This window comes from Benincasa hispida, chromosome 9, assembly GCF_009727055.1.
Source record: "Benincasa hispida cultivar B227 chromosome 9, ASM972705v1, whole genome shotgun sequence".
Lineage (NCBI taxonomy): Eukaryota > Viridiplantae > Streptophyta > Magnoliopsida > Cucurbitales > Cucurbitaceae > Benincasa > Benincasa hispida.
This window is the reverse complement of record NC_052357.1, coordinates 76,364,428-76,387,367: the sequence shown is the minus strand read 5'-3', so window position 1 is coordinate 76,387,367 and position 22,940 is coordinate 76,364,428. Positions and strand designations below refer to the sequence as shown.

The 22,940-nt window shown below is 34.9% G+C and overlaps 1 protein-coding gene and 1 non-coding gene across 2 annotated transcripts; both read right to left on the bottom strand.

The window, feature by feature from the left end:
- Positions 1-8,752: 8,752 nt before the first annotated feature.
- Positions 8,753-8,825, bottom strand: TRNAK-CUU. Its single transcript has one exon. It is a non-coding gene; the product is annotated as a tRNA-Lys (tRNA).
- Positions 8,826-19,726: 10,901 nt separating this feature from the next.
- Positions 19,727-22,405, bottom strand: LOC120084912. The gene is made up of 8 exons (XM_039040722.1): positions 22,244-22,405; positions 21,745-22,011; positions 21,488-21,627; positions 21,111-21,381; positions 20,669-20,762; positions 20,268-20,513; positions 20,072-20,183; positions 19,727-19,979 (listed from the first exon to the last, which is right to left on the bottom strand). The coding sequence occupies exons 1-8, from the start codon at positions 22,403-22,405 to the stop codon at positions 19,727-19,729; spliced, it is 1,545 nt and encodes a 514-aa protein (XP_038896650.1).
- Positions 22,406-22,940: the final 535 nt, after the last annotated feature.

Below are 22,940 nucleotides of genomic sequence, written 5' to 3'. Positions count from 1 at the left end.
TGATTGTACGCATTGGATTTGACTGCTTGATTTCAAGCGTACGTTCTTGCTAGTCATAGTCTTAAATTTTGAATGCATCTGTTTCTCCTATAGATTTAGAGAAACCTTATAACTGTTAACTTACAAGGACGAGGATTGAACTTTGAAATGCTTGTGTCAAAATTACTGCTTGCTAATTGCAGATAGATTAAGAATCCAGGAAGTTATTGTATCGTTGTTACACTTCCAGGTGGCTGATAGATTTTTATCTTGAGGTTTTGGCTTCATGATAGATCTATCGAAGAATCCTCCTTGTTCATCACCATTTTTGTCCTGCCCCAAGAATTATAGTTGTTTGCACCTATTAAAGGTTGATTTAAGAATGATGGAGATGGAAAGGATTCAGATGAGAATCACTGCTGAGAGAATCTTTATCTGCCATGGAGATCAGAAAAAAAAGATCTTATTGTAGACGAAGAAATATTCATCTTGTTGATGGAGGAGAAACATCCCCTCTTAAATGGAGAAATACAGTCCGTTTATCAAACAATCTATTGAAACATTAATGTAAGTAATTCAACCAAAATGCAAAATACACAATTGTGTAATACGTTTTAAAGACAGCCAATCCCAAATCGCAGGCGTAGGCTTCTCCTAAGGGAATGGGAGCCACCTGATTTTAAGAGTTAAAGAGTGTTTTTTTATAGAGATTTGTGTCATTCAGATTTTGATTGGGTTTTAAGATGTAAACCTTGTAGCTCCAACCATACGGTAAACATATGTATACATCTGTATTAAAAACTATATTGGTCCTTAAAACATTTGAGTTTGATTTGGTTCTTTAAACTTTTAAAATGTTCATTTTATTCTTTAAATTTTTAAAAGTGACAATTTTGATCATTATTATATTATATTTCTATTAAGTATCTATCGATCAATCTACCAATCCCTCGAGTACTCTGACAAAGGTCATTACGACTAAATACACATTTAAAACCTAGATATTTTGTTAAAAAAAAAATCATCAAAACAATAAGGATAGTTTTTCCAAAATAAACTTGAAAAAAAAATAATAAATAAATAAATAAAACTTTTATTCGAGGTCCCCTAAAAATAATATTCATAAAGAAAACATTCAAAACGTTAAAACTTGCTATCTCACATTAAATTTTAGTTTCAAAACTTTCAAATGACAAAAACATAGACTGTGTGGAAGCGATTTTTCTTGTCTCCATATGGCTCTGTCACAGGTCTTGTCTGTCACTCGCCAACCTGTTCCTATCATTCCTTAAAAAACATAAAGGAATAGAGGATGAGTATAACAATACCCAGTAAATGATCCCATTACCGGGATCAGGCTGTGCATTCACAAGGGATAACTTGACTCGCCTTAACTTGCATGTCTAGTGGCCTAGTGGCACATCGCCAATCATGGGAAGAGAAACATTATCGTGTACTATCGGTTCACGCATGTCTAGTGGCCTGAGGGCACAACGTCAATCATGGGAAAAGAAACATAATCGTGTACTTGTCGGTTCACGCATGTCTAGTGGCCTGAAGGCACACCGTCAATCATGGGAAAAGAAACATAAAAGTGTACCTATCGGTTCACGCATGTCTAGTGGCCTGAAGGCACACCGTCAATCATGGGAAAAGAAACATAAATGTGTACCTGTTGTTTCACGCATGTCTAGCATGAAAAGAAACATAAATGTGTACTTGTCGGTTCACGCATGTCTATCAGCCCGAAGGTACACCGTCAAACATGGAAAAGTAACATGAACGTGAACCTGTCGATTCACGCATGTATAGTGGCCCGAAGGCACACCGTCAAACATGGAAAAGAAATATGAATGTAAACTTGTNCACACCGTCAAACATGGAAAAGAAATATGAATGTAAACTTGTCGATTCACGAATGTCTAGCGGCCCGAAGGCACACCGTCAAACATGGAAAAGTAACATGAACGTAAACCTGTCGATTCACGAATGTCTAACGGCCTGAAGGCACACCGTTAAACATGGAAAAGTAACATGAACGTGAACATGTTGATTCACGCATGTCTAGCGGCTCGAAGGCACATTGTCAAACATGGAAAAGTAATAGAAACATGAACCTGTCAATACACGTATGTCTAGCATCTCGAAGGCACACTGTCAAACATGGAAAGGTAACACGAATATGAACCTGTCGATTCACGCATGTCTAGCGGCCAAAAGTTACACCGTCAGACATGGAAAAGTAACATGAACGTTAACTTGTCGATTCACGCATGTCTAGCGGCTCGAAGGCACATCGTCAAACATGGAAAAGTAACATAAACATGAACCTGTCAATTCACGCATGTCTAGTGGCCCGAAGGTACACCGTCAAACATGAAACTAGACCCGTCGGTCCTTTTAAATAAAACATGCACCAAGGCGAGACGATAATCTGCCTTATTGGTCTAATCATGCATCACATACATAATTTCCTGAGTAACCCTACAGCTCAGATCATAGCATAGCATGGAAGTTCAAACATGCCTATAATACTCATAACTGTCATGCAACAAGTATATCACAAAGACAAAATCATGCTTCTAAAGTCTATTAATTAACTTTATAAATCTAATATAGGCCACCTGGCATGAAGACACCGATAATAGTACCACTTACCTCAAATTAAGTCAAGGACAATTATCTCGACAACCAACTCCTGCTAGAAAGCACGCCACTAATCTCCAAACTTTGAATAGTAAATGTTCAAAAACTCGTTTCCCTTGTTGGACAGTGACCAGAAACGCTCCCAAACTTCAATCCAAAATATCAATTTTGGTGACAATGGCATTAGCGACGGTGGCAACCATAGATAGGCAGCGAGTGTTGCTGTCAGATGGTGTATGTTATTTAGGCTAGCGGCTGGTAGTGATGGTCTTGCATGAGAAGGGTTTGCGAGAGTGAGAGAGAAGGAGAATTTCTAGTTTTACAGATTTTATTCAGCAGTGATTACAAACAAACTAGAGCTTCAAACAACGACCCAACTGTTCAAAATGAAACTCTATATGTCTCGAACAGACTGACCAAATTTGAGCACAATCCAACTGTTCAAACTCCGGCAATCGACAATTTTGTGGAATCTGTCGCTGAAAAATCGAATTGCTTTCTCCCCAATTTTCTGCCTCTTTTCACTCTCATTTAATTTTGAAAAATCTCAATTCTTTTATTTTTTTCAAATTTTGAAAAGATAAATAAAATATTTTATCACAATATCTCCAAAATCTCCAAAGATTCTATTAAATTAATAAATCAATTAAAATTTCAAATTATCTTAATTTAGGCTTCGAAAACCAAAATTAAATGGCATAAGATCAATTAATTTGATACAAATTAAACCCTTCCAAATATTTAAATCAATTCAAAACTACATGAAATTAATTATCTCCTTAATTTATTTTAAGTTGGCCCTAAAATCCAAAATCAACGGGAAGCAAAATTCAATATTTTCAAAATAATTAGTTTGAATATCTAATCAATTAAATTCAATTTAACCAATAAATTTTTTTCAGTTATTTCAATTTAATCCAAATTTTCCAAATGCAAGAGAAATTTAAACTCAATAATTTTAGATAACTAACTTTAAATTTTCCTAAAATTCAGGACGTTACCTTCTTCCCTCCTTAAGAGACTTTCGTCCTAGAAAGTTCAAGTCCTTAAAGGCTCGTGATACTTAGTTCTTATCTCATCCTCATGTTTCCAAATCGCTTCTCAGACTGATAATTCTGCCAAAGGACTTCTAACTAGCACTGTCTCCAAGTTTCAGAAAGTCTTCTCCACTCTAGCAAGAATTTTCCCTAGATTGCTCATCGTAACTCATTTTCTCATTCAAATTCAAGCACTCATAGTCCAACACATGAGACCGATTTTTCATATACCTCCTTAACATACAAAACTTCTGCCTAAGACAAATATTAGGCATATGAAAATTGCCTTTTTGTTCGTGTATCTATGACTTGGCTACTTCAACTCTCGTGTCACTTGTATTTTACTTGGAGCTAAAATATTTTCACCTTTAAAGTTAAATTAATGGCATCATTTGTTTCTCGTTCTAATTTTGTGCCCAAAATCAGGATCACCTAAACCTTGATAACACTAGCAATGACGTACCTTTTAACTAATAAAGCCTTATTATTTCATGTCAATAGTTCTCGAACAACTATTGCTGCTAATATCTCCACTTACAATATTTTCTCCAACTCCACTATAATCTGAAGAAGCTTGTCAAGCACTCTTCCAATGCGTGATTGTCTAGCTAAATCAAATTCTCATGCTAAAACTGAGTTTCAGGACCAATAGCTTAGGCAGGATATCCACTCAACCAACAAATACGAAGATCTAAAGTTCCATGTAGTAACGGGATTATTCATACCAATTTCAAAGGTTCGCAAACACATATACCTATCTTAAACACCTATGTTCTTAATCTCAAAACATTAATTCTCTTACCTTCTCAAAATAAAAAAAAATATTTCTCAAATACTTTTATTTTCTCTTACCCTTATCTTTTCCAAGACCAATAAATCCAAGATGCTCTTTTCCACTTTCCTAGTGAAATATATCTATATCAAAACATGTGACTGTTCGAATCCCTTTCCACAGTCTACAATCCAACGACCTAAGCAAGCTATATTTTTTTTTCTCAAATAATGTCTACTGCAGTCCAAAGTTCCAGACGGTAATAAGAGATTCCTCCTTTATACTAAAACCAATGCCTCTTTTACACTAAAACCAACACCTTGTATCCACCCATATCATGTTTTAAAATCCAAACCATACTTAACTATTTGGGAGTCTTGAACACATTAATTTCCATTTACCTCTCCAAATTAAAAAAAAAAACCTTTCCTTAAATACTTTTATTTTTCTTCATATTTATCATTGCTTAACCCAACAACTTGAAGGTCACTTTTCACTTCTAAAGTGAACATAATCCCTAAACCAAGATATATGACCCTTTATAACCTTTTCCATAAATCTGAAATTCCATTCCAAACTTGGAACTATAGTAGGGTATCCTCACTAAATAACATTGCTTTTAAACTTCAAAACGTTTATCCTTCCTCTTGGTATGGTTAATTAAACTTGAACTTTTTCATTGCAACAAACACATAGTTCAAACCCAAGCACCTTAAGAATTTTTCAACCCAACAATTCGTTTTCTTCTATCTAAAGGTAACTATAATTTCAACCATCTTGACATTCCTTGACCAATTCATCTTACCTAGGTCTTGTAAAGAATTCCTCATACCATCGCTTCATGCTCTAACTAGTAATTCTTCTTCTTTTTAGGCACGTTACATGAAGAACCAAAACACCATACCTTACTTGGTCCACTAACTTCGATACCATGAAAGTGATCATGACCTATTAATCCTTTCAAAATTTTCCTTAGAATATTTTGACTTTAATATCTAGTAATCCTTAATAGAATTTATAGTCTCTTCTTCACCTCTTTCTTATCTTATAAAGAAACTTTAATCTCGTAACTAAGAACATGTGCCTTGTGATAAAGTTCCTTGTAGTACCACTAGTTTTATTTTCGTAATGCAAAACTTAATATTATTCCCTAGTGAATTTTCAATTCACATACCTTATTCTATAACTTAACCAAATACATCAATTTCTTTCTTTCTTGTCATAAGTGCATAACACTTCATAGTTTTATCAGGTTTCAATATCCCTGAACAGAAATATATGTCCATTTCTAATAGTCCTTCCATGAATTAAACTAACATCAAATGACCTTATTATGATCCTTCTTTCTTTCCACAACACCAAAACAAAATAGTCATCTCATATAAACTTCTTTCAGGTCGTTAAACTAATAATAACAATCAACCAATACATAAAGCATAGACATGAAGACTTTTAAACACATTTTGCATAAAACATTTAATGAAAGAACATACTTGAGAGGACGAAGGATCCGTGAATAGCCATAAAGGACACAAAATGAAGACTTACATCGTAAGTCAGTCTACAGGATCTAAAACTTAGGCTCTGATACCAACTGTAACAACCCAACCTTTTGAGTACTCTGACAAAGGCCGCTACAACTAAATACACATTTAAAACCCAGATATTTTGTTAAAAAAAATTCATGAAAACAATAAGGATAGTTTTTCCAAAATAAACACGAAAAAAAAATAAATAAATAGGGTCCCCTAAAAATAATATTCATAAAGAAAACATTCAAGACGTTAAATTTTTTTGTCTCACATTAAATTCTAGTTTCAAAACATTCAAATGACAATAACATAGACTGCGCAGAAGCAGTTTTTCTTGTCTCCATATGACTCTGTCACGGGTCCTGTCTGTCACTCGCCAACCTGTTCCTGTCATTTTCTAAAAAACATAAAGGAATAGAGTCTGAGTATAATAATACCAAGTAAGTAATCCCATTACTGGGATCAGGCTGTGCATTCACATGCGGTGAATGCTTGTGGTTAGTGGAACTTTCACGGTGAAGCTATTCCTGAATGGCTAACTAAGGGGATAACTTGACTCGCCTTAACTTGCATGTCTAGTGGCCTAGTGGCACATCACCAATCATGGGAAAAGAAACATTATCGTGTACCTATCGGTTCACGCATGTTTAGTTGCATGAGGACACACTGTCAATCATGGGAAAAGAAAGATAATCGTGTACCTGTTGCTTCACGCATGTCTAGTTGCTTGAAGGCACACCGTCAATCATGGGAAAAGAAATATAAACGTGTACCTGTCGATTCACGCATGTCTAGTGGTCTGAAGGTACACCATCAATCATGGGAAAAGAAACATAAACGTGTACCTGTCGGTTCACGCATGTCTAGTGGCCTGAAGGTACACAGTCAATCATGGAAAAAGAAACATAAATGTGTATCTGTCGGTTCACGCATGTCTAGCGGTCCGAAGGTACACCATCAAACATGGAAAAGAAACACAAACGTGTACTTGTCGGTTTGCGCATATCTAGCGGCCTGAAGGCACATCGTCAAATATGGAAAAGCAACATAAACGTGAACCTGTCGACTCATGCATGTCTAGCTGCCCGAAAGCACACCGTCGAACATGGAAAAGTAACATGAACGTGAACCTGTCGATTCACGCATGTCTAGCGGCCCGAAGGCACACCGTCAAGCATGAAACTAGACCTATCAGTCCTCTGAAATAAAACACGCGTCAAGGTGAGACGGTAAACTGCCCTATTGGTCCTATCATGTATCACATACATAATTTCAGTATTGTTTCCGCCACACAGATCATAGCATAACATGGAAGTTCAAACATGCTCATAATACTCATAATTGTCATGTAACAAGTATATCACAAAGACAAAATCATACTCCTAAAGTTCATTAATTAACTTTGTAAATCTAATCTAGGCCACTTGGCACGAAGGCACCGGTAATAGTACCACTCACCTTAAATTAAGTCAAGGACAGTTATCTCGACAACCAACTCCAACAATTTACTTGAACTAAAACCAACGAAAGGACGAACGATCGTAAATCTTGCTAGAAAGCACGCCACTGATCTCCAAACTTTGAATAGTAAATGTTCAAAAACTCGTTTCCCTTATTGGACAGTGACCAGAAACGCTCCCAAAGTTCAATCTAAAATCGAAATGTAAAGGATATCAACCAATTTGGGCCAAAAGCTAATGGGTGGTTAAGAACCTCAAAGAATTCTAAAACTTACCCAAAATATCAATTTCGGTGATAATGGCATCAGTGACGGTTGCAACTATAGATAGGCAGCGGGTGTTGTTGTCGGACGGCATAAAATGTTTAGGCTAGCGGCTGGTAGTGAGGGTCTTGCATGAGTAGGGTTTGTGAGAGTGAGAGAGAAGGGGAATTTCTAGTTTTACAGATTCTATTCAGCATCGATTACGAACAAACTAGAGCTTCAAACACGATCCAACCGTTCAAAATGAAACTCTATATGTCTCGAAGACCAAATTTGAGCACGATCTTAAACTCCGACAATCGACAATTTTGTGGAATCTGTCGTTGAAAAAACGAATTGTTTTCTCCCCATTTTTGGCCTCTTTTCACTCTCATTTAACTTCGAAAAATCTCAATTCTTTTATTATTATTATTTTTTATTTTGAAAAGATAAATAAAATATTTTATCACAATATCTCCAAAATCTCCAAAGATTCTATTAAATTAATAAATCAATTAACTTTTCAAATTATTTTAATTTAGGCTTCAAAAGCCAAAATTAAATGACATAAGGTTCATCAATTTGATACAAATTAAACCCTTCCAAATATTTAAATTAATTCAAAATCAAATGAAATTAATTATCTCTTTAATTTTTTTTAAGTTGACTCTAAAATCCAAACTCAAAGGGAAGCAAAAATCAATATTTTCAAGATGATTAGTTCGAATATCTGAACAATTAAATTCAATTTAATTAATAAAAGTTTTTCAATTATTTCAATTTAATCTCAATTTTTCAAATGAAAAGGAAAATTTAAACTCAATAATTTTTTATAATTAACTTAATTTTTCCTAAAATTAGGGTATTACACTATTAAAACCTGAATGTCATGTTTCTATTAACATGCTATTACACTCTCAAGATAAAAATGGGCAGATATCAAAACTTTTTAAAAGTCTAGAAATTAAAATTGGATAAATTTGAAAATTTAAAAACGTGAGGGACACGAGGGAAATTTCAATCTCGACAAATACCCCTCCTTTGGATTAGAGAAGTTTTTTCTTTTGTGAAAAAGGAAAAAAAACGCCCACCGTGGGGTTCGAACCCACGACCACAAGGTTAAGAGCCTTGCGCTCTACCAACTGAGCTAGACGGGCTGTTGAGTATCATGTCCAACTTTATTATTCTCTTTTTATTCGTTTCCACACCCCCCTCCACGATTTTCCGAGAGACATGGGTAGTGCAAGTTTTTGGACTCAAAACAACAATTTAATTGGCAATTAATTTTCATCTAAAGCCCGTATTGTTTACATCAATTTTTTTCGTAAATCATGATGAATATTTAACACATATATTTTTTTAATAATATTATTTTAATAATTATTAACAAAAATAGGGTTTAGTAGAAAATAATGTAAAAAATAGGTGTTGTAATCACAAACATTACAATTAAATCGTGTATCGGGTACACGACTACCTGTGACCTGGAACGGGCAGACTGCCACATGGACAGTCATGCAACGTTGACCAGGTAATCGTGGACAGGTCCACGATTACCCTAAGTCATGTACCGGGTACACGACTTAGTGGTCCCTTAAACCGTGCCCTTCCTCTACTTCTTCCCATCCAAAACGTTTTCTTCATTTTCTTCCTCTTCACTGCCGTCGGTCACCATCTTGTCGCCGTCCGCTGTCTTCGATCTTGTTGCTGCTGCCGCCGCTGTGAGCCGATCTACCCTTTTTCGCCATCCACCTTAGATAAAACTTTTTCTTTATTTCTTTTCTAATATATGAATTTGTATATTTGGGCTTTTATAGATTTGTTTATTTGTGTTAATTTATAGATTTATTTATATGATTTTATATAATTGTTTACAAATTTGTATATTTGGGCTGATTTGGCTTATTTATGTATAGATTTGTTCATATGATTTATATATACTTTATAGATAGATTTATGTATGATTTGGGCTGATTTGTTTGTATGATTTGGGCTGATTTGTTTCTATGATTTGGACTGATTTATGTATACTTTATAGATTTGGGTTGATTTAAATGTATTAGAGTTAGGTTGATTATTTTTTTTGTAATTGGACTGTTGTAATGTATACTTTATAGATTTGTTGGGCTGATTATGTTGATTATTTTTTGGGTGATTTTGTTGGGCTATTTGTTGGGTTAATTTAAGAAAATATTTGGATTTTTTTAAAAAGAATAAACAATTTCTTTTTGTCGTATTAACATATTTTTTGTCAATTGAAAAAATTTGAATAAATATGTCGATGTGTTCTGAAGATTTAGTTATTTTTGAACCTAGAAATGATGGAGATAGTGATATTGACGTTGAACTTGATGAATTATTTGGAAATGCTAGAAGTGAGGAACAAGATCTTAAGTGGGTGCTGTCAGATATTTTCACTCAAATAGATCGGGAAATTACTAATTCAACATGTGAACGAGAGTCAATTTTAGGGAAAGGAGTGTATGTGTAGACAATTCTAGTTTAATACAGAAAGGAATCTTATTTAATACTAAAGAAGATTTACAACTTGCTATAAAAAAATCCTGCGTGACAGAACACTATGATTATTGTGGTGGAATCAAATCAAGATATTGGTATGTGAGATGCAAACAGGAAGGATGATTGTGATTGGAGGTTACGGGCATGTCGGTGTAAAACTCATGGGATTTTCGAAATCACCAAACTTGAAGAGAAACACTCATGTTTGTATTCTAAATTGACACAGGATCATTCATAGCTTAATTCAAATTTTATAAGTATCGAAATTCAAAATTTGGTTAAAGTTGATCCTGGGTACCGGTAGCCTTACTCTAAGAAGCAATAAAAAACAATATGCCTATAATGTTAATTATAGATGGGTGTGACAAGCCAAGAGAAAAACATTGATTGCTGTATTTGGTGATTAGGAGAAATTATATTTAGAGCTTCCGTATTGGTTGAGTGCTCTTGTTCATTACAATCAGTCAACACGATTGGACTGGTATTTTCTTCCGTCTGATGTGCCAGATACGATTATTTTTTGTCGAGTTTTCTGGTTCTTTGATTCTGTAAGAGAATGGTTCAAATATTGTAGACCATTAATCCAGATCGATGAAATTCATCTCTATGGAAAGTATAAAGGGAAATAATTGACCGCTTTATCTATTAATGCAAACGGTCATATATTTTCCCTTGCTTTTGCTATTATTGAAGGTAAAATTCGTCTAGTTGGTCATGGTTTTTGTGGGCATTGCGTGAATATGTTATCCAACGAAATGGTATTTGCTTGATTTCTGATAGACATAAGGGCATTCTTTTGCAATTAATAATGAGGAAACTGGTTGGAGTGAACCTAGAGCGTACCATCGATATTGTCTTCGCCATGTTGCTAATAATTTCAATACGAAATATAAATCAAAGCAACTAAAAGATTTGGTGTTTAAGGCAGGAAATCAATACCAAAGGCGCAAATTCATCCAGATTGTGTATTGAGACAATTCGGTCTGCAACAAACGATACCTTCGTTGTGCTATACACTCCCAACACTACATGAGATTGATTTGAGAGGTAAACACGACCAAGACTGACGTCAAATTCACGGGAATATATATCCTACTGCCATGCACACATGATGTGTACATGGAGAAATAACAAATAGACCAGCTATATCAGACGACTACTTTTCCTGATATGATTCAATCACGAGGTGATTTATCACACCTGACGACGCTTACTATTACTGCATGGTAAGAGATTTAAAATCAGACATTTCTCAAATATATGATATGAATATTATTTAATATTAATTTTTTCATCGTACACAATAATTTTATCGAAGAAGTACAATAATGTTCAGTACAACACAAATTGGGTTCAATGTGTGACCAAACATTGGTCAACATAGAAACTATTATTCAACAAATAAGACGACTCAATGTTGCTGACACTGATCGAAGATGTATTTGTCGACAACGATAATAGGGCGATTAGAGGCACACGAAGACAACCCCCATGTGGGGTAAGGGCTAGAGGGTGTCTTTAAATTTACAAATTGTAAATCTTCTTTAGTATCCTGAGATTTTTTTTTTAAAAATTTATTTGTAGAGAGATGTACTACTTAGTAAAGTCTACCTAGTGAAGTCACAATTTTTTTTTTAATATGAGTGCAGAATAATTAAGTTTTCATTGCATATTAAATATATAATTAAGTTTAGTAATGAAGGATTTTGTTACTTAAAAATTAGAAAATAAACCGTTAAATTGATTAAAAAAGAAAAAAGAATATATAATTTACAATTAAATATATAATTAATTAAAAAAAAAGTAATCGTGGACCCAGTCCACGAGTACGTGGTTGACTAGTCCACTGAATGTGGTGCTAACTGGATTAAAGTTTAATCGTGTACCTGGTACACGATTTCTCTTCCCCACCAAAACTATCTTATTTTTGTCAATAATTTCCCTTCCCACCTATTTTTAAGAATTCTTACACATATACTTCATTTTTGTCATTATTTTAAAAATTAACTATATTCTTGAACTTAGTCCTATTTAACATCCATTTGAAAACGGGAAGGTTTGATATTCAAATTTTCTAGGAATAATTTTTTTTTAGTTAAATTGTTATAAGGGGCAGTTGCAAAGATGTCAAAATGGTTTTTTAAAATTAGGCTCGTGGATCATGTTTATTGATTTTGTAAAAATAGTAAAATCTTTAAGTCTAACCCAAATTCGCTAATGGATCCATTTACATGTAACTTAGGTTTTTATTTATTCTCCTCACTTCTTCAATTCTTCAATGCCAGTTTCTTCGATTCTTCAATGTTGGTTTTTTCGCTTCTTCTCACTGCTTTAACGTCGATTTTTTCACTTCTCCCATCTATTTGATTTATTCGAAAATACCCACTCAATTTCTTTTAATTTTCACTCGTGCTTCTAATTCCCAATTTAATTTTCATTTCAAATTCCTAAACCTTCGAAAAAATAGAAGGTTTTTTCACTTCTACTCACTCGCACTTCTAATTCCCAATTTAATTTTCACATTTTGTATAACATATTGGATGTATTATTAGCAATTAATTATTAAGTATTACTTAACACCTATCATATTGATACTAAGTAGTTTATGAGGGGAAAATCATAATACCAACCATGAAATTAAAATGTATAAAGCTACAAATTTTACCAACCATAGCAATCCCAAGACAATCAAATAAAAATCACAAAGTACTTAATATCTAATAAAAATCACATGACAATCAGATAGTAATAAAATATCAAACAGATGGTAATCACATGACAATCAGACAAAAATCAGATATCAATATGATAGATATCATATTTTGAGTTAGAGATTTGTACCACTTCTTGAAAGATTACATATAACTTAACCAGCAAACTGTTGAGGTTGATGTCCTAAATCTTGTGAGTCCTGTAGTTTGTAATTGTACAAATAATTATATTTATTTAATAAAATATGAGATGTTTTATTTCTTTAGTAGCATTAACCCACAAAACCAATAAACTAACATCAAAGGTTATCTTCTATAGCTTAAACATGTATGTAGAAATATACAGATAGATCGTGTTTAAGTGATAACCTAAATGGTTTGTAGTAGATAGATAAGGCTGGGTACCTTATCTTGATGACACTATGAATACACCCGTTTACAGCATGCTTTAAAAATGAGGTTTTAGAAATTTTACCTTTGAAGACTTTTCTTCAAGAATCCCTCGAACAGTACTCAAACGCCTTGAAGAATTTTTTCAAGGAAAACGTTGATCCAGAACCCACAAAGGTTTCCTCAGTATTCTCAGGTAGAGAACCTAGGAGTAGTGGGTTCTGACTATTTTGAAATGAGAGAATTTAGATTTGAGTAGAGAGGAGGAAGAGTAGAGATTGTTTACCAACAACTCAAAAAACCATAGAAACCTTCTGTCGTTTTCCATTCTTTTAATGAAGAAAAAGAAACTATCTTTTCAACATGCCAAATATATCAACCACCCACTTACAGGGTGGAGAGAAAAGAGGGGGAAGGGAGTTAACTCCCTTCCTCATTTAAAAAAAAACAATTATTATATATATATATATATATATTAAATTATATGTTATATCAAATATAACATATAACCTATAGTTTTAATATTGTATCACATACAATATAANAACAATTATTATATATATATATATATATATATTAAATTATATGTTATATCAAATATAACATATAACCTATAGTTTTAATATTGTATCACATACAATATAACCTATAGTTCCTTTTCTCTCTTATATGACATTTAATATAAATCATATTTATATTAAATTTAACAATTATGAATCCAATTCATATTAATAATATTTGAATCATATTCAAATATTTATTTCCTCTCAATAAAGCTATAATGTATCAAATACATTATGATAATTATATCACATATAAGTAAAATAACTTAATTATATCATATATAATTAAACACCTCTATTAATTTGAATAATTTAAATTAATCCAAAAATTGATTATCATTTAATCCTATTGAGTTACTAAGGGGACCTCATAGACCTGTAGTTTGAAGCTCCAACGGTACATGAATAATTAATCAAACTCTTTAATTAAATTATTCACCATCCGTTAACTATCAGGCATTCCACTAAAGACCGGTAGTTCACAAATTGCTTGTAAGTACAGTTAGGCCAAAATTACCCTTTTGCCCCTATAGTTACATCTAACTCCTTAAGTACCACCGATCCCCTAATGAATAATAGATCATAGTCTAATTATGACTAAACCTTTTCGGGTTAGGAGAAGGTATGACACCACATTGTTCAAGACCCGAAATCAGCCCTTAAGGGAGAAATTTATCTACTTACCCTGACCTCGGGGAAGGAGTAAATTCCTTCTTGTGTAATTTTGTTTCGAACTATCCAATCAGACGAATCCTCAAAATGGTAGGCTTGTTGAATTGGTGATCTGGCCACTCACACCCATACAAATCAAATGATCGCCCTCATAGACAGAAGGTCACAACTCACTCAAGATTCAAGTCATGTTACCTATGGTCATCCTTGTGAAATGTAAGTCTCTATTATGAACGGCGTAGTCGTGGTCCAGTCTTATACAAACTCTTTTGTATAGAATATCCCCGCTCACATATTTATGCATGAATGATCATGATAAGATCATTTGTAGTACTTTACAATAATTGTAACACCTACAAAGCGGGTCATACTTGTAGTGTCACTAGGATAAGGTACCTGGATAAGGTACCTAGCCTTATCCATCTACTACAAACTATTTAGGTTATCACTTAAACATGATCCACCCGTATGTCTCTACATACATGTTTAAGTTATAAGATAACCTTGGGTTTAGTTTATTGGTTTGTGATTAATACAAAATATCATACATTTTATTAAATAGACAATGAGTTTGAATAAAATATCATATATTTTATTAAATAAACATTGAGTTTGTTTAATAATATTCACAAACTATAGGACACTATGAGATTTAGGGCATCAACCCCAACAGGTCTTTAGTGAAGTGACCGACAGTTAATGGATGTTGAATAATTTAATTAAATGAGTTTAATTAATTATTCAAATACCATTGGAGGCTCAATCTACAAGTCCATAAGTCCCATCTGTAGCTCAATTGGGATTATTGAGAATTAATTTTAGATTAATTTGAATTGTTCAGATTAATTGAGAGAATTAATTATATATGATATAATTAATATAATGTATTTGATACATTATAATATAAAATTTATTTTGAGAGAAATTAAATATTGAATATGATTGAAATACTAATTATATGGATGAAATTCATATAATTAGATTTAATATTAGTTTGATTTATATTAAATACCATGTATCAATGAGAGAAATTAAAACTATAGGCTTTATGTTATATTTGATATAACATATAGTTATATATATATATATCTATATATATATAATTATTTAAATTAATTAATTTAATTTTGAAACTAAAGGGAGGAAAATAACTTCCCTCTCCTTAATTCTCTCTCAATTTAACCATGGGTGATTTATTTTTCTGGTGGTTCTTTATCTTATACGCAGAAGAAGTTTTGCTCTCGGAGTTTTTATTTTCTCTAAAAAAAACATTCACAGAGAAGAAACATATCTCTCTCAAATTTCTCTCTCTCTCCTAAAGAAACAGAGCCCACATTGAATTCTCTACCCAAAAGAGAATATAGAAGGCTCCGCTTAGTGGTGCCTTTTTGGTTTACTACGTTTTTAGAGATCGAAATTCATTGGAGGTTCGTGACTTTTTGGATAGGAATTTCGAGAAGAAATTGGTTTCTTCAAAGGTATGTAATTTCTAACCATAATTCATTTCAAAAGCATGTTGTAATTTATTAAAATGCATACTTAGGATTCTGTATTTCCATAATTCTGTAAAATTGAGAATTGGGAACGATCCCCACTTTCGCAGTGGACCTCACGGTTCTTTCACAAGCATGCTTAGGTTAGCACATGGGCCCTCGTTCAGATCCTAAGTTAGTGAATATGAGTTCGTTCAACTAATTTTATCTCAAACCATATTATTTTTCACATATTTCAGTAATAGTTAACTCGACGAGGGGAAGGAAAAAAATCGAAGGAAACTTTTTTTTATCTTAAAGTGCTTGTAGAAAAGTTAAATGAGAGCAGTGGTATCCCATAAAAGAAGTTTGATAAATATCATCAGTGCTTGCTTGTGATAGCTCTTTGCAGTGGACAAACATTGTACAACAAATTGATAAAAATGAAGATTATGGTTAATCTCATTCGACAAACAAGTCATTTACTTAAAATGGAAGATCATTAGCAATTAATGAAAATATAAAGCCAAATATGAATAAAAATAGGTTAATCCCCAGAGTCCTTTATCTAGGGCTCTATTTCTTCTAATTTCTCCTATGGTAATCAAATAAAATCAAGCACAAATAGAATCACGTAGTAATCAGATAAAAACCACGAACTATTGAGCTGAGTACAATTTCAACTTCAATTTCTATTAGCTCACAACTAATGTTACGTCAATTTTCAGTAGCCAATCGTCCTAAATAAAGAACGGGAATAAATCTATAGAATTTGAAAATTTCTTATAATTTCATCTCTACAAGTTTAATATTAAATTTGGAAGAAATTGTTCATAATCTTGCAAAATGTTGAATTTTGATGGCCTATTGTATTTTCTCATCACCAGCTTTTTGAAAGAATAACTTCTTAAACTTGGGAATAAGATCTCTGCATTCAAAATCTACTAAAGATGCTTATCGATTCTATCAATTAGTTCAACGAAACCTCTTTGTTGATCCTAACTCCAATTGAAAAAAAAAAAAGTAGAAAAAGAGCTTATATGATTTAGTCAACCTAACTTTAATTTCTTAAAATCTAAATTAAATTAAAGAAGAAGAACATGAAGAACTTGTTAGGGCTAAAGCTGTAACAAAAATGGAAATTGTAAAAAGAAACTGAAAGAAGAGGGAAACTAAGGAAATAGGAAGGAGTATATCGATGACAGATGAATGACGATAATGGTGGTCAGAAGCATTGACTGAAACAGAAATAGAAACTGAAAAAGAGTTTAGAGAGAGAAGGAGAGAGAGAGAGAAATTCATAGAACAATCATACCAGCAATGGCAACTGGCCATTAGTGAGCGTTGTGGTTGGCAATCGGTGGACGAGCGGTGGTAGGGAGTGCGTGAGGAGGAACGATGGAAGAGCGACGAGTGGATTAGTCTGATGGCTTGGAGGTTGAAACTTGAGAGTGAAAAAGACAAATGAGAATGAGGTCTGTGTGTGAAGAGAATGCGTGACGAGGAAATTTTTTTTAGGGTAAAACGAAAATACAGAAAAAGTTAAAATGAAAATTGAATTTTTTGCTATTCCTGCCAAATCTCAAAAACCCAAACAATATTTGTTATTTCTCTAATTAGTTTTGACATCCATTGTGTAACAACCCCACCTCCTAGGACTACTAAAAAAGGGATCGTTACTGCATGCATGCATAAATATTCGCATTGAGGAAAATAAAGTAAAAATAAAATGGAATAATCATGAGTTTGAGCTGCTTTAAGTATATAAGAAAATGTTCTGCCATTATCTCAAGATCTTAAATCGTTCGACCGGGTACCCTTTTAACATGAAATAAATTATATATATATTAAAATTTATAATAAAATCATAGATGTAATAAAAACAAAATATGAGAAAATATAAAGGGTCAAATGCGGAAACAAATTCTGGTTCTTTTGGCACTGTCGCAGATTCTTCTTGTCAGTCGTCCGAGTATCCTTGCCCTTACTTGAAAAAAAAATAAAGATAAAGGTTGAATATAAAATACTCAATAAGTGATTCCATTATCGGGATCAGGCTATGCATCCACGAGCAAATAAAAATAGCCCGTGGCTCATACAACTACATCGATTTTTTATGATGAAAGGAAAACCAAAAGATGTACTATTTTGCCTTGAAACGCATGTCTAGCTGCCCGTAGGCACACCGTCAAACATGAAAATAACATGAACGTGAACCCGTCGACTCACGCATGTCTAGCAGCCCGTAGGCATACCGTCAAACATGGAAATAACATGAACGTAAACCTATCGGCTCACGCATGTTTAGCGGCCTGTAGGCACGCCGTCAAACATGAAACATGAAAAAAAAGTAATATGAACGTAAACCTGTCGGCACGCATAACTAGAGGCTCATAGGCACACCGTCAAACATGGAAAAATAACATGAACGTGAACTTTTCGACTCACGTATGTTTAGCAGCCTGTAGGCACACTGTCAAACATGAAACTAGACCCGTAGGTCCTCTGAAATAAAACATGTATCAAGGCGAGACAGTAAACCGCTCTACTGATCTATTCATGCATCACATACATAATATTAGTATTGATTAGAAATTCGAACATGCTCATAATACTTATAACTGTCATGTAACAAGTAAAACATAATGACAAAAATCATGCTCAAGAGTCCATTAAGTAACTTTATAGGTCTAGTCTACGCTGTCTGGCTTGAAGGCACCGGTAATAGTACCACTTATCTCAACTTGGTCTCAAAAGTCTGCACAAAAAACTCCTTAATAGCCCTTGGATAAAACTCAAATCAATCCTATGACATTAACCACAAGTTTAGTTTAGCAACTATGGCCTAGGAGGTGAGTCAAAGATTAAATAAATCATCGGGGTCCAAGTCCAAAAGATAACCAAGCAACTTACACAAAACTTACCCAACTCCAAAAACTCAAAAAAACCAACCCTTGCCCAAACTAAACCAACTCAAGATTTGCAAGAATAGGCAGTGGCGGTCATAAGCGTCGACTAGCGGTTGGACGCGACAACAGAAACAGAGCTGAACGGCTGGGCGCGATGGCAAAAGCGGGTCTGCACGGCCGAATGGCTTGGGCGCGGTTCGCGGTCAACCCGACTGTCCAGACACCAGACGAGGCAACGACAGGCGAATGACGGGGCTTTTTCGCCGGCGACGGGGATGGCGCTGGCGGCGCTTGGCGATGGCTCGGTGACCGATGGCAGAATAACAGGCGGCGGCTAGAGTTTGGAAAAAAAAACAGGAAGAAGAAGAAAGGGGGGGGGTCGCGGTGGCCTTGAGAAGAGAGACGAAAAAAATCTATTTTCTTTTTCTTTTTCTTTTTCTTTTTTAACGTTTTCTTTTCCCTTTAAAAAAAAAATTCCCTAATTCTTTTTCAAAATATATATACTTATATATATTTTTCTTTTAAAAACTCCAACAAACAAATTTAATTATCTCCATAGATAATCAAATCTCCAAATGCAAGCCAAAATAAAACTTCATTAATTCCAAATAATTAAATTATATTTTAGCTTAGCCAAAAACATAAATCTCATATAATTTATCCAAGTAGCCAACATAAAAAAAATAAAGCTTAATTACAAAATAAATTATCCCCTTAAGAAACTTTCGTCCTTGAAAGTTCTAATCCTGAAAAAACTCGGGATAATGCGCCTTCATGTTGTCCTCGCGCTCCCATGTTGCTTCCTCGAACTTATAATTCTGCTAACGAACCTTTATCAAAGCTATCTCCTTGTTGTGCAAAATTTTCACTTCCTTGGTCAGGATTCGAATGGGCTCCTCTTCGTAGCTCAGGTTCTCATTTAAATGAAATGGCTCATAATCCACAATATGAGATGAGTCTTCTATGTACTTCCTCAACATGGAAACATGAAAAACATTGTGAACTGCAGAAAGGGATGGAGGCAAGGTCAGCCGGTAGGCTACAGGGCCAACCCGTTCTAGGATCTCAAATGGCCTGATGAACCGAGGGTTCAACTTACACCTCATGCCAAACCTCAACACCCCCTTCGTGCCACTTTTAGAAACACCTTTCCACCTACCTCAAACTCCAGATCCTTACGCCTAATATCAGCGTAACGCTTCTGCCTACTTTGAGCTGTCAACATTCGGGCCCTAATCTTCTGTATTTCCTCGTTCGTGATTTGTACTAACTCAGGTCCTAGTAATTTCCACTCACCAACCTCATCTCAGCATACGAATGACCTACAAATCTTCCCATAAAGAGCCTCAAACGGTGACATGCCAATGGTTACCTGATAACTATTATTATAGGCAAACTCTATCAAATGCAGGTGAAAGTCCCAACTCCCTACAAACTCTAGCGCACAAGCACGTAACATATCCTTCAGTATCTGGTTTAAACGCTCAGTTTGACCGTCAGTTTGTGGGTGAAAAGCCGTACTGAAATTGAAACGAGTACCCAATGCTGCCTGAAGGCTCTTCCAAAAGCTGGAGGTAAATCGAGGGTCCCTATCAGACACGATGGACACTGGTACCCCATGCAATCTTACCACTTCTTTGATACACAACTGAGCCACCTATTCACTGAATATGTAGGCTTCCCTGGAATGAAATGTGCTAGCTTGGTGAGTTTGTCCACTATAACCTAAATTACTGTAAAACCCTTCGCGGTTTGCGGCAAACCCATAATGAAGTCCATCGAGACATTCTCCCACTTCCATTCCCGTACGCTCAAAGGTTGCAACAAGCCTGCTAGCTTTTGTTTTGGGGCCTTTACCTGTTGACACACCAAGCACTTACTGACAAACTCTACTATCTCCACTTTCATGTTATTCCACCAGTAACAACGTTTTAGGTTCTGATACATTTTGGTACTACCAGGATGTATTGAAAATGGGGAGTTATGAGCCTCCCATAACAGATCGTGCTTGAGGTCACCGTGTGCTGGTATACATAAGTGTATTCGAAAAGTAAGACCATTATCTGCGGACAAGGAGAACTCACCACCCTGTTCTGTCTTCACCTATTGCGCTACTTCAGCCAAGTAAGGATCACTGCGTTGAGCAACAATGATCCTCTACCTTAAACTTGGTTGTATCGACAATTGTGCTAACTGCGCAGAGACCTCCCCTACCACCACTGCTATCTCGGCCCGCTCAAGGTCTTTACATAATCGAGTCTGTATAGTGATAAGGGCTGCTAAATGGGCTACCTTCCCACTTAGAGCATCTGCCACTACATTTTCCTTTCCTGGGTGGTACATAATCTCACAATCATAGTCCTTCATTACCTCCAACCACCTACGCTGCCTCATGTTTAACTCCTTCTGAGTGAAGAAGTATTTTAAACTCTTGTGGTCGGTGAAAATCTGTATCTTCTTGCCATACAAGTAGTGTCTCCAGATTTTTAAAGCAAAGACCACGACTGCCAACTCCAAATCATGTGTGGGATAGTTCAGTTCATGGTTATTTAACTGGCGAGAGACATAAGCAACTACCTTACCTTGCTGCATCAACACGCACCCCCAACCTTCTCTTGGAAGCGTCACTGTAGATAACGAAACCACATGTTCCATCCGATATGGTGAGAACTGGGGCAGTAACCAATCTTTGCTTGAGATCTTGGAAACTATCCTCACAAGCCTTACTCCAAATAAAGGAAGCTCATTTTCTGGTCAACTGGGTCAGAGGGGTGGCTATATGGGAAAAGTCCTTCACAAAACGACGATAATAGCCTGCCAAACCCAAGAAACTGCATACCTCTCCGACTGTGGTAGGACGAGACCAACTCGTGACTGCCTTGATCTTTGTGGGGTCAACAAATACACCTTCCTTGGACACCACATGCCTTAGAAAGGACACCTGCTTTAACCAGAACTTGCACTTGGAAAACTTAGCATATAACTTTTGCACCCTCAAGGTCTCTAGAACCTTTCGTAAATGTTCCTCGTGTTCCGCCTCTGTCTTGGAATACACCAAAATGTCATCTATGAAGACTATGACAAAGGTGTCATGAAATTCCTCACCCTATTCATCAGGTCCATGAATACTGTAAGAGCATTCGTCAACCCAAATGACATCACGATGAACTCATAATGTCCTTACCTTGAACGAAAAGTTGTCTTGGGAATATCACTGTCATTTATCCTTAACTGATGATACCCCGACGGAAGATTAATCTTAGAAAACATTGTAGCTCCCTGCAACTGTCAAATAAGTCGTCAATCTTGGGAAGTGGATACTTGTTTTTTATGGTCACATTGTTTAATTCCCTGTAGTCAATGTAGAGACGTAATGACATATCTTTCTTTTTCACAAACAACATCGGCGCACCCCAAAGGGACACATTAGGGCATATGAAACCCTTATCCAACAACTCTTGCAATTGAACCTTAAGTTCCTTCAATTCTGTTGGGGCCATTCTGTATGGAGCTTTTGAGATAGAAGTTGTGCAAATTCCAAAAACTTTGGAGAAAGTGAAAAAAATCCATAATTTGTGATTTTATTGACTTTTATTATTTATTTTATTTTATATATTTATATATATTATGTTTAATTTATTTTAATATTTATTTATTCCATATATTTATATTTATTTATTTATTTAATATTATATTTTATTGGCATTTGTGTTCCCGTTGTGCTCCTTAAATTCACATCACGTTATCACGAGCTCTTGTCATTTTTCCTAGTAAAGGTAGGTCTGCCTAAAGAGAAATTCCTTCGAGTGCCTTTTGTTGTGGATACAGACGAGCTCACTTCTCTTACAACATTCTTCCAGTTGGGGCCTACCTCTCGATGCGGCGGCAGACCTGGGAGTTCCTTTAGAAAGACATCCGGGTAGTCACGTACCACTGGCTCCAAAGTCAAGGAGACCTCAGGCTCTTTAGTGTCAACGACACTAGCCAAGATACTCTAGGTACCCTGGTTAAGCAACCTCTGAGCTTTCATGGTAG

What these genes read in the sequence shown, in the direction of transcription:
- LOC120084912 (XM_039040722.1), bottom strand. Translation starts at nt 22,405, where the DNA reads ATGGCCCCAACAGAATTGAAGGAACTTAAGGTTCAATTGCAAGAGTTG. An exon ending in GTGCGTGTTGATGCAGCAAG is followed by an intron (nt 21,382 to 21,487) that starts GTAAGGTAGTTG and finishes AAAAATCTGGAG; the next exon opens with ACACTACTTGTATGGCAAGA. An exon ending in CTCGATGGACTTCATTATGG is followed by an intron (nt 20,514 to 20,668) that starts GTTTGCCGCAAA and finishes ATGGGGTACCAG; the next exon opens with TGTCCATCGTGTCTGATAGG.